Genomic DNA, 13,103 nt, shown 5'->3' with positions numbered 1-13,103 from the left:
AGAAGTCCCTAAAATCCATCTCGAAGCTAGCTACTCTTGTGACCTGCCTCTCTTACCCTAAGCTTCCGTCAGACCGGAAATATCATTCCTACGACATACCCACTCTCCCAACAACAGTCGCTTCAGGAGACGGCATGGCTGCTACTTTTATAATTAAATATAACTAAAACTCTGCTGGGAAGGCGAGGCGTTCTATAGACGTAGCAGCTCCCCCTGTTAAGAAGGCATTCACTCCCTTTCGGGCGTGAAGGTCTTGGCTTAAATAAGTTGATCGCCTCGACAACCCAGTTCTCCTACTCTAACTTGAAGTTTTTTGAGCAGCGATACGGCTGACTACAATGGCCTACCTAACTTATAGGCAAAGATGCTAAGTGTACTAACTTAATGTAGGGATGTAATCTAGCCTAAGTAATAACTACGGGTTGTCTGTGACGACAGTCTACTCTACCCCTAGATAAGGTTACTTGAAAATTCTACTTGCTACTAACCTAATGCCCTGGTACTAAATCATTAGCCTAACCTACTCAATACAGTTAAATGAAGACGCAATCATTCCAGAGTGTGGTACGCACAGCAGTAGTTCAGCGACGGAACTGTTAAAATACATAATGAGAGGTAATGATGCGTGGTTAATTTACCAGGAGGGAAATGCAATGAGGTAATTATATTTAAGTGAGGGTTAGTATTACAATGGCTAGGGGTTAGAGGGTTAGTGCTACTGGCAGAGATCAGGCTGGCTACCTTCTCTGGGTAGGTGCCAGGATCATTCTGCAAATGAATGCGACACTGTACCTCGGGCACAGGTGTCAAGGAGAGCATGTGGCTCTTTTGTGTTAGTTTGTTAATGATTGGTTACGTCCCTTCTTCTTCTTCTTCTTATTCCTCCAGGACCTGGCTATACCAGTCCTAGGAGTAGACGGAGGCACAGACTCTGGGGAAGGGCCAGAAACGTCGGCAGGAGCAGAGGCAGTGGTAGCCTGAAAGATTTCAGGAGAACACCCTACTTCGGTCTCTGCAGCAACCGTCGTAGAGGTGGAACCTACTGCAGGGGAGGCCCTCACTCCGGCTGCTGCGGCAACCGTCGTGAGGGGAAAACTCCAGGCTGACTCCTGGTCGGGCAGTTCCTGGTTTTCCAGAGGAGGTACAAAGGTAAGGTCTGCCGGAGGTTCATCCTCGGGCGACAGAGGTAAGGATGAAGAAGAAGGAACTAGTGATTGGCCATGGGCTGTGGTAAGCTCCATGCCTGTTGGAGGATCTCCTGTAGGAGGATCCTTGATAAGGTTAGGCGCCGGCGCTAGCTCGGGGCCAGGCGCAGAGGTCAAGTTCGGTGGTGGCTCTACGTCCAGGCTGGACGGAGCTTGGCACTGCTCAGTGCTGCCAAGTGGCACTGGCAGAGAGTTGAGGTCGACTGGACCTGTGGCGGGTACTGGGGGTGCAATACCTCTCAGCGTGCCCTTGGAAATGGGAGACAGAGGCTCCTGTCTCTTGTTGAAGGCTAGGCCTTGTGGAAAATGGACAGTGTCCGCTGCTGGTAGTTTGCTAGGGCACCTAGGCCAATTCGTGGAGTGCCCTATTACGTTGCAGGTTTTGCAACGGAACTGTGAATGATCAATCTCCCTCCTTGGTAGCGGGGGAGACTGTTGGTGGACGTACTTCCTAGAGGAAGTAGAATTTCGATGACTCCTTGCTTTGGAGTGATTTGTTGTGGGGTTAGGACCCCTAGGTTTTTGGGAATGCGAGGGAGACTTCATGTCTTGCCCTAGGAGGAGGTCATAACCTCCTGGGATGTAGCTTGCAACTGCAAGGGTACAAACCTTGGAGAAATGAGGTCGGGTGACTCTCAATTGCACGGTTGGAAGGATCAGCTTGATATGGTTGATACCTTCGATGGTGATTAGTTGTCGTCTATCGACGGTAGCCCCTCGGGGGATTCTGTCTTCCCGTATCAGGGAGATTTGAGCGCCAGAGTCGTCGTAGGCTCTGACGTGGCTTGGCTGATAATGACTTTGGAGGGGTGCAACAGTTATAGGGCCCTTAGCTGGGGGTCCTAGTGAAGAAGGATTGGTTACGGCCATTGCGATGGCAGGAATATTGCAATTAGCGCACCCTCCGTAATTTGCAGACATGTGACCCTTGCGGCCACAGTCTCGGCAGAACGTGTTCCACAGAACCTCTTCCGTGGCACTGGATGATAGACCGAGATGCCCCCACAGGTTGCGAATCTGTGGAGTCACCAAGGCTGGCAGTGTGCTCGGGCACAGGTGAAGAGTCCTCTCTGGCAGTGATTTGACGTGGGGAGGTTAAGGAAACCTCTGTTGAATCACCCTCGGAAACAAGTCTGGGGTTAACTGGTGGGCTTACCTCTTCCAAAAGGGAGGAGGTAGGCGGTAAAAGGGTAAGAGGCTGGCAGGATGCGGCAGGAATTTCTATCTCCGGCACTGGATCAGGACCAGGCTCACAAATAGAAAGGATGTCAGGCTGACCAGAGACGGCGGGACTAAGAGAGACAGTGGGTGCAGGGCTGGAAGCTGGCAGAGTGGCTTGAGCTAGGATACTCTCCTTACGGGCCTTCTCCCGCTTGATGTCGAGTTCCTTCTTCTTGAGAGCGAGCTCATGCTTTCGCTCCTCTTCCCTTGCCTTCCTTTCTGCTTCTCTTTCTTTTCTCTCTGCTTCTCCGGCTTTTCTCGGGTTTTCCCTTTCTTCCTTTCTTGCAGGCGCGCGGCAGCCTGCTGCGCCTTTATCCACTGGTCTAGTGCTGGTCCAGTGTAACCAGCCTCCTTGCCCAGAGTTATGAGGGCTCCGAGCTTCTCTAGCTCTCTGGCAAAGAAGTCGCGGGAAGCAGGGGAAGACATTTCCCTTAGGCTGCAGTAGAGGCTCTGATGAAAATGAAAATAATGGCCAGGAAGGGTACGGAATGGAATAGGAGTGCCTACTGTGGAAAGTGGCACTCACTTGGAAAGGTGTTCTGCGACGTGGTAGAGAAAAAGTCTGAGAAGACTGGGTGCTCTGTGGCACTTGGGAAGTGTCCCGTAAGTTGGTGGCACTTCTGGATTGGCACCTTCTAAAGAGGTGAAAAAATCAAATGGAGTGTACGGCGTACGTCACACTTAAGGGCGTTCCTAAGTTGGGAGACGCTGGAATGGGCTACCTGTACGTCTGTACAGGTGCGCGGCACTTATGAGGAGGCGTTCCTTGGGCAGCACTAGTAGTGCTGGTATTGCGGCACTTTGGGAGGCGTTCCCTTAGGATGGTCCGAAAGATCACTGATCCTCGTACACGGACATTAATGAATTGGGCGTTCCGTAAGGACGGACACGCAGGTTTGTCAGCACTTAGGGCTGGTATTGCGGCACTTCTGGGAGGCGTTCCCTTGTTGAGTGTTCCGAAGGATCACTGACCCTTGTACACGGACATTAATGAATTGGGCGTTCCGTAAGGACGGACACGCAGGTTTGTCAGCACTTAGGGCTGGTATTGCTGCACTTCTGGGAGGCGTTCCCTTGTTGAGTGTTCCGAAGGATCACTGACCCTTGTACACGGACACACTAATTATTTGGGCGTTCCGTAAGGACGGACACGCAGGTTTAATGGCTACCTGTACGGCCCGTACAGGTGCAATGGCATTTATGGAGGCGTTCCTTGGAGCACTGGTATCGTGCTGGTGTGTCCCGGACACTACATGCAGTATACTTAAATATACTGAAGTGAAATGGCACTATTCATGGCAGAGGGTAATAGTGGAGGAGAGAAAGTAAAAGGTGGGAGTACTTCAGCAGCCAGTCGATGGACAGTGTCAAGAATTAGTGGCACTGTGAAATGGTAAGACCTGACGTGCACTGGTGGTGGCCAGTCCTAAACTGGTAACGACTTCCCTGTTTGGAAGTAATGAATTGGCGTGGCACACTGTGCGAATTGTGCTTGCGGTATACGCAAGTCTTTCGTGATAAAGAAAATGAAAAGACCACTCGGGCAACGACAGGTAGTGGAAATTTTAGAAATGCTCAGTCACTCGCTGAAGTACTCGATAAATGAAGTAAATAAATGCTTGCAAACTGCAATGGACACATGCGCGTACGTATCACGCTGTGTAAATGAAAGACACAAGAGACTAAAATAAGGTTAATTCGGCATGCTATAATTAATGGTAAGATGTAGTACTCTTGGCTTCGTGAATACTGGGTTCTGGTTCTCTCTTCGTTCTCTCTCTCTCTCTCTCTCTCTCTCTCTCTCTCTGCTCGGGGAGAGGGTGAAAAATGATATATGAATGAACTCCCTTATATTTGAATTGAACTACTAATGTTCGTTTAATATGACGCAACTTGCGTTAAATTATCTACTTACGTTAACGTTTTTTGTGAAAGAATTGCTTTTGATAACGTTTTATGAAAAATGATAACGCGCTCGCGGTGAACGATGTTTACGTTAATGTTAGCGGCTTGCGCTTATGAAATGATTTGCGTTTCAATATGAAATTTACAAAGACGCGTTTTACGTTAATAATTCTTGCAAGTGACTCTACTTTTAAGATTTACGTTAACTTTACGTAAGGACAAGTGAAAAATTACGGTAAGGATTTGAAAACGATGTTAGCAAACAATTGTAAATAAGGTTACGTTAAGTGAAATGAAATTTTCGCTCAGCGCGCGAGTGAGCGATGCGAGGTGAAACACTTGAGGCGAGAAGAGCGGGTTAGCACCACGGTGTGCTAGCAGTGATGGCGAATCAGCTGATTCTCTGTAAATGCGAAGGCAATTTACAACACAAAATACTACTTTCTTATTCAAGGCGAATTACGTTAATTTTTCTGGCAGGACGATAGATACTAGTACAGACATTGATATTATTTACGTTAAAACTTCGTGACTTACGTTACTTTGCTTAAATTGTTTAGATAATGTTGAAAGAGGAAACAAACATGGCTGCCGCTGTGAATGAGACGAAGGTTGGTTGAGACCGCGCAGGCGCGAGAGAGCGCGAAGCTGAATTAGCTGAGAGGTAAGCGGTTACCAACACTTGGAATGAAAACTAAGTTAAAAATGAATACCCTAACATATCACAGACAAAAGAATTGTACACTTCTTTTGCCGTAACTATGAGTAAAACACTCCTAACTAGCTAGGCTTTCAAACACAGCAATAAACCCTGGCAAAGCACTTCCTAGTTTTGATCTGGTTCTTTCTGGCATCTATTCTACACACGTGCTCTGTCTCGTCCGACGAGGACAATGCGATTTATAAAATAACAGAATTCGCTCGGCGCTCTGGCCGTTACAATGTAATAATATTTCTACCTTCACATTTGTTTAAAACACTTCTAAATAAAAATACTTAACGTACCTTAAGCTAACATAGGTTATAAATAATCATATTAATGAATGGAATACCTTACCGTGAGTCAGTGTGTCTTCTTTCCCTGCAAGTGTGCTTGATTTACGCTTTGTAAAATAATTTACAGTTTACGTTTTACAACGGATAACGCGATTTACAAGCTTTTTTAAGCAAGCCCGGATTCGATCCTCGGCGAGGTCGACAATATTACGTATATAGGGCCTTGAGAGAAGCTAGATACGTAAACAGAAATGATTGAGGGATTTCAAGAGGGAATTGCTTTAACTTACCGTAAACTGATAGTTATTAATGAATACTTTAGAGGGAAGGTCGCCAGAAAACTCAGCTCGTTACTTTAAAACTATTTATTTACAAAAAAGGCCCGTGCTGGCCTGGAGAAAAGTTAAATGATATTGGCCCCCACGTTGGGGCTTATAGTCTCATCCAATTCAAGCTGATTTTCATTCACTTGGGTTAATGCACACTTGCGGCAGAGAGACGGCACGTGACTCACGGAATCTGGAAAAGAATCCCAGATTAAACGAGATAAAAGGAAAAATGACTTCTTGCTTTGATTAAGGCTGATTAATTCTCTAACATTGGGGAAGGTAAACTCGAATGGTTCACTGAGGTATGCACGAAAACTAGGTCTTTAACAAGTCACAAAGGGGAGCACGTGGCCCGATGAGGACAAAGGGCTTCTGATGTAGAAGGGGTAAAAATAAGAATTGAAAATGAATTTAGCAAGAGTCGTATGGTAGTAAAAGGTGCTGGGTTGAAGTTTACACTTTCAGACGTACCTTTATGCAATATTTAGTGTATCCTTGTAGAAGAATGCGGTCCGACCTCTGTTCAGGTCTGGGGTTCGTGTCCACCAGTGCGTCGTGGGTAGGCCTAATTTTGGGAGGCTGGCAATTTGACCTCTGTCCGAGATCACGTCTCGCAGCCGACTGAGGGCGATACTGGGTGGTTTCGAATCACGGTGCTTCCAAAAACCGCCTCGAGCATTGCCTGAAAGGTGGTAAACACAACGCCAGCAAATTGGGAAGGAAAATAGGTCTTATTGTAGAAGTCCCTAAAATCCATCTCGAAGCCTAGCTACTCTTGTGACCTGCCTCTCTTACCCTAAGCTTCCGTCAGACCGGAAATATCATTCCTACGACATACCCACTCTCCCAACAACAGTCGCTTCAGGAGACGGCATGGCTGCTACTTTTATAATTAAATATAACTAAAACTCTGCTGGGAAGGCGAGGCGTTCTATAGACGTAGCAATATATATATATATATATATATATATATATATATATATTACACGATTATGTCGTTAGCTGTATACACGTGTCCGGATGTTAACTGATGACTGGTTATTTATATCAATTTTCAAATGAACACTAAACGAATAGTGAAGAATCTTTTGGTATACAACTTACTCTAGTTACATAATTAATACGTGAATGATCTCTCTCTCTCTCTCTCTCTCTCTCTCTCGCTCTCTCTCTCTCTCTCTCTCAGATATTATTATTATTATTATTATATTTTATTATTATTATTATTATTATTATTATTATTATTATTATATTCAGAAGATGAAACCTATTCATACGCAATAAGCTCATAGGAGCCATTGACTTGAAATTCAAGCTTCCAAAGAGTATGGTGTTCATTAAGAAGTACTCGTAAGACGAGGTAAAGGGAAATAAAGGAAGAAGTGACCCCACTCATTGAAAAATATATATATATACGTATAATGTGTTTGTATAATTTGTTGTGAGACCTTACAGCCCCAGGTCCCTCAGTGTGAGGCACCTCTGATGTCTACCGGAGAATGGCTAATGCAACTTCCGGTATATTTTGCATTTTCCAATCTTGGATGGTCTGGGAGAGAGATTGTGCAAACAAAACAGCAAATCACTCCATTTACCCTGACCCTGCAATGTAATGGCGTGGTTAATGAAGCATGCACGGCCGTAAAAGGCATTTGAGGCTATCTCTGGGACGCCCCCCGCCCTCTCTCTCTCTCTCTCTCTCTCTCTTCTCTCTCTCTATCTCCTTCTCTCTCTCTCTCGTTCTCTCTCTCTCTCTCTCTCCTCCTCTCTCTCTCTCTCCTGGCTGGGATCAGATGACTGGATGTTAATCGAGGGCGATTTAAGCCGTTTAGTAATTCGCATTGGAAATTGATAAACGATTTGTGCTGTGAGTGATGTAAAGTAAATTCTGTGTGGTAGGTGGTTGTATGTACATATATATATATATATATATATATATATATATATATATATATATATATATATATATATATATATATATATATATATATATATATATATATATGTGTGTGTGTGTGTGTGTGTGTGTGTGGAAATATATGTAAATGTGTATATATATATATATATATATATATATATATATATATATATATATATATATATATATATATATATATATATATATATATATATATATATATATATATATATATATATATATATATATATATATATATATATAACCTCCAGGGGATGTCCATGATATAAGATGTAAAAATGACAATTTATTCTAAGAAATGTTTTTTACTTTGTTCTTTTATGTAATTTTAAGACTATATTTTTAATATATGTGAATTCCTGTTTTTTGCACTTTTATTGTATTTTATTTATAAATGTGTCTATGTTCTTTCAGACTGATGATGCACAGAGAATTTAATGTCAAACGTTTCTTAGAATAAATTGTCATTTTTACATCTTGTATCATGGACATCCCCTGGAGGTTTTATATGTGTATTTGCTGACCTGCTATATATATATATATATATATATATATATATATATATATATATATATATATATATATATATATATATATATATATATATGTATATATTGTGTATGTGTGTATGTATAAACAGGATAGCCAGAGGACAAGATAAAATGACAGGCATAATTATTGATTATGCTGATCATCATCAGGATAATTCATATATAAAATATGCAGAGCATTAAATGAAACATAAGGAAATGTATAATGGGTAAATAGAAATTAGATATGAAAAAAGGCCGTTTAAACACTTTCTATATAGAAATTACGATGATACACAGCAGAAAGACATAGTGCTATTAAACTCCTGTCGGGAGAGATTTTAGGATCCTTTTTATGATGATTAAAATTACCATCCTCACTCAACGATCAAACTGGCTCAGTTCCATCGTACAGCGCCAAGCATCGTTTTAAAACCAATAGCCACCTCACACTATCAGCTGTGGTCTTCGCTGTTCACTTAGTACTTACCCACATCTCTTGTAACCACGGTCATGAATAGTAAGTTCTGTAGTGTATTATGTATTGTATTTTCTCTTCGTTTCAATGTAATTTTTTTGTATTTTTTTATGGTGCTGTTTAGTATCAAATTGCCTTTATTAGCTCATCGCTCTTATGTTGTTTGTTATATTGATTATTTGTTTTTACATTCTTTATTCATATATAATCCTTTATTTTACCTTACTTATAATTCTGTATATACTGAGCAATTATAGCGTTATTAATATTCCATTTCATTATATTTTCTTTTGGGTATAACATATAAATGCTCGATTTCGTGTGAAACTGTTGCAGGAGCATAAGCCTCTGTAAGAAATATATTGTGGGTTCATGCTCAGGGTGTATTTGTAAGAGTAATTCACATACATCTATCTATATATTTATTATATATATAATCATGATATAAAATTAATAACAGTAGTAGTATGACATTTTTAAGGACATTGACTTTGTCAAATGTAGTTTCTGTTCTCAGAGAGAGAGAGAGATAGAGAATCCATCTTAAAGTTTCACTTTTCGCCTTGAAGCAAACTTATATTTATAGCATTTTCATCAGACATTTCCTACTCCCTTCTAAGTTAACTTATGGCTCATATATCTCGTTTTTTTCTTCGCAGACCCGAATATCGTTCGAGGCCAGATACATAGCACCTCCCGGAGGAGACCGGGACAGAGACAGGGGCGGCGGTGCCGGCGAGGTCTTCGCAGGGGGAGGAGGTGGGGGTGGAGGAGTGGACTACGGAGGCTTCTGGGAAGGCGGAGGAGGGAGCATCGACAACGAGGGGGGTTTTGAGAGCGGCCTGGAGGATGACCAACAGATGCTCCTCGATGTCGAGCAGAACATAGCCAACCTCGAGAGGAACATCCACCTTCAGGAAAGCAAGTCCTCCTCCAACATGGCGCGGGGCAGGAAGAGCAAGGACAACTCGCCGGAGACGCAGAAGAAGAGGTATGGAGGTTACGTGCTACTATATGTTAGTAGATCACACACTGATGCTTTTAAGCCTCTGCTTTTTATTATGTAAATAAATGATACATTAAGTTACAGGTGATGTATTGCAGATCATATGAGGGAGGTATACTAGTACAGGCGGCCTCAGTTATTGGTGATCTGTCTAGTGAAGATGAAAACTTACTTTTCGGTTCCGATCTCCGCTTATTGGCGGCAATCCTCAGTTAACAGTGGCGCCGATAACTGGGGATCGGCGCTATTATCGTCGGTTTTCGGTTACCGTCACACCGTCGGGAACGGCACCCTTGTCGATAACCGAGGACTACCTGTATATGCTTGTCCTAGTCGAAGAAAAGTATGTTTAGGTTAGCCATCTGAAGTCTTATTTTAAATTCAGTCCTAATTTGTTTCATAGTGCAACTGTGAGGTTTTCCCCCTGTTGCTCCTTTCAAACCTTTTTGCTCTTAATTTTACTTTCAAAGCTGAAAGCCCTCATAGGTCGGAGCGCCTGGCCTTTGGCGTGAATTTTATATTCCATTACATCCCATACACTTTCATTTGAACTTATTTCGTTAATCGCAACAGTGTAAAGAAAAATGTTATAAATCGTGGAATTTATTTAGGTTTTTTCTGACCAGTACAATTTTTTCCGGCACTTAACTAACATCAAAAAGAAACTCGAAGGATCATCACCGTCCTCTGTTTTTCAGGCTGAGATTAAAGGGTTATGGACAAAGAGGAGAAAAAACTTATAATGAGACCGTGGAAGTCAAAAAACTTCCTGGAGTTTTAAAATTTGCTGAAAATATCATTTTTGAAAATTTTCATCTCGTTAGCAACGCTTTCTCTTTACTTCCCTGGAAAAGGATAATTCGTTTCAAAATACGAAAAGGAATTCTTTTATTCAATTAGTCATCGTTTATGATTTTTTATTAATGTTCAGAAAATATTCTCTAAAATGTGTCGGTTATATATATAATTATATATAGATATATATTCTATTATGTATATAATATATAATATAATATATATATATGTATATATAGCCTTATATGTGTGGTGTTTAGCATTTCAAACAACGGTTGTTAAAAAGCAGGTCTCGCATTTAGACTGGAATTTAGACTTATCAGCATTATATATATATTGCCTTAGATATATGTGTTATATATATATATATATATATATATATATATATATATAATATATATATATATATATATATATATATATATATATTGTTTGGGGATTTTCACTCACTAAGTGTATATTACCGTAAGAAAGGGTATCAGGCTTTAGATATAAAAGAATTAGATTAATATTCGGTATTGTATGTTTGTTAACATTTTCCTAAAAATGCCAGCGGTTCGAGTAATCCTTCTCCGTTTTCTGAGCCTCTCTCTCTCTCTCCTCTCACTCTCGCTCTCGTCGTCGCTCTCCTCCTCCTTTCATCGCTCTATCTCTATCCCCCTCATCGTCTCTCTCTGCTCTCTCTCTCTCTCTCAATGGCTCTACTGTCGCACAGTTCAAACATAATGTTGCAAGAACAAAGCTCCGCGTAGAACTTCGGACATAACGAGTGCCATGAGAATTGTTATGCATTTTCGACCACGGAGAGTAAATATGCGCTGCTACCGTGCAAGCATTTACAAAGACAGTTTTTTGCTTTACAAAGGAAGTTATTTGCTCTGCAGACAATTGTTTGCTTCGCAAAGAAAGCTGTTGGCCTCGTTTGTGGTCATGCATTGTTGCGCCTGGCGTAGTGCTTTGCGGGAGTAGTAATGTCTTCGAAAAAGAGATTTTGAACGAAAATGAAAGATTAAATATATATTATAAGGAAGGCGATTATGTTTCATAAACTAGTTTGCTAGAGTATCTTTAAGTCTTTATGGTATATATATATATATATATATATATATAATATTATATATATATATATATATATATATATATAATCTTTATGGAGACTACTATGAGAACAAAAAGGAAGTTTTGGTAAGGATTAATGGCGAGATGTTGGAATGTACTGTACTCTTGATTGTGCTTAAGAGAAGCACACTGGTATAACGTCACGCTAACTGGAATGGATTTTCTAGTATATACCATAATTACTGGCTTCAAATAGCCTGCCACTTCCACTAATAGGTGCACGTTCATTCTTACTAAAATTATATGTATGGGTATATATAATATATATATATATATATATATATATATATATATATATATATATATATATATATATCTTTGAAACTTATTGTATGCAGATGGTCATATCTTCCATGCCATTGTTATTTTGACCGAGTTCAAAAGGTCCAAACCAGGCCTCTTACTCTCCCTAGCACCTTACCATACTTGCCGCATTAGGAGCCGGGCCCATGCTGGCATAAGGCTAGTTAGCATAGATCAACTAACTATAATTTACATCCGGATGGATTCTCAGACAAATACTAATACGACTAACTCTCTCTCTCTCTCGTTCATAGTCTCACCGGTCTGTTCCTTAACCAACTTCGAAAGCTCTTTTGGTTAAATTATTTGCGTTCAGGTGGATTAAAATACCCTTATTAAAGTTGAATTAATTGATCATTTATCTTCAAATATAATTTGGCATTAGTTTTGAGTGTCTCTAAAAAAAAAAACTTTTAAGATTTTCATAGACAAAAATTTACTGAGGTTCGTGGAATTGTCTTTCAAGTATTTATATGCAAACATTAATCCATTACTGAGAGATATTCATATATCTTCGACACGCTTCGCCAAAGACCTCGGTGTTATTAATTGACACAACCCAATATAATTCAACTATACTCTGTTTTTTTTTTCATCTGTCCATCCGCCTGTGGTGTTTGCGTATGGTAACACTGCGTCCCGGGCTTTAGATAGTAACATTCAGCTTACATTCAACAATAATAACAATATCCTATTTCGACTATTAACGGTGTAATTCGCATACAGTAAATTATTAAAACACTTTTCAGTTGCAAATGTACACCCAGATATCCTTTTAATTACCTAAAACTTACACATAGCGTAACTATTTAAAGCCCGGGACGCAGCGTTACCATACGCAAACACCTCACGCTGGTGGACAGATGGAAAAAAACAGAGTATGGTGGCAGTCACGAATGAACAGTGACCGTTTCACAAAAGTAATTCAGTGTCTTAACGTAATAAATCGATTTGTCCAATTCCGGAGTCGATTCTTTTTAACAAAAATAATTTTCCCGGTCGTTTCGAGAGCAGGTGGCAAGCTGTCGCGGTTACAAATGGCAGGCAATTTCAGACGTAAATACCGTCTCAGACAAGAGTAAACGGCTGTTTTTAGTTTTCGTCTTTTATCTATTTCGTTCTTTACAAAGCTCGGCTCGGCTCTTAGGTTGCTGATTATTATATAGATATTTTCAGTGCTTTTTCGAATCTGAGTATAATGTACGATTGATGAAGTGACAACCCCTCACTTTTTTTATTACATGTAAATAAGGACATAAAATACAATTAGTAGGATG

The 13,103-nt window shown here is 40.7% G+C and overlaps 1 protein-coding gene across 7 annotated transcripts in view; it reads left to right on the top strand.

The window, feature by feature from the left end:
* Positions 1–13,103, top strand: part of LOC135207992 (otoferlin-like) — a 217,566-nt gene that overhangs the window by 31,378 nt on the left and 173,085 nt on the right. For all 7 annotated transcript variants that reach the window (XM_064240077.1, XM_064240072.1, XM_064240073.1 and 4 more), the window contains exon 2: positions 9,263–9,594. In XM_064240077.1, the coding sequence (XP_064096147.1) occupies positions 9,263–9,594 (332 nt within the window). The remainder of the gene's footprint in view (positions 1–9,262; positions 9,595–13,103) is intronic.

This window comes from Macrobrachium nipponense, chromosome 34, assembly GCF_015104395.2.
Source record: "Macrobrachium nipponense isolate FS-2020 chromosome 34, ASM1510439v2, whole genome shotgun sequence".
Lineage (NCBI taxonomy): Eukaryota > Metazoa > Arthropoda > Malacostraca > Decapoda > Palaemonidae > Macrobrachium > Macrobrachium nipponense.
Note: the sequence above shows the minus strand (reverse complement) of the source record. Positions and strands in the feature narration are given on the sequence as shown.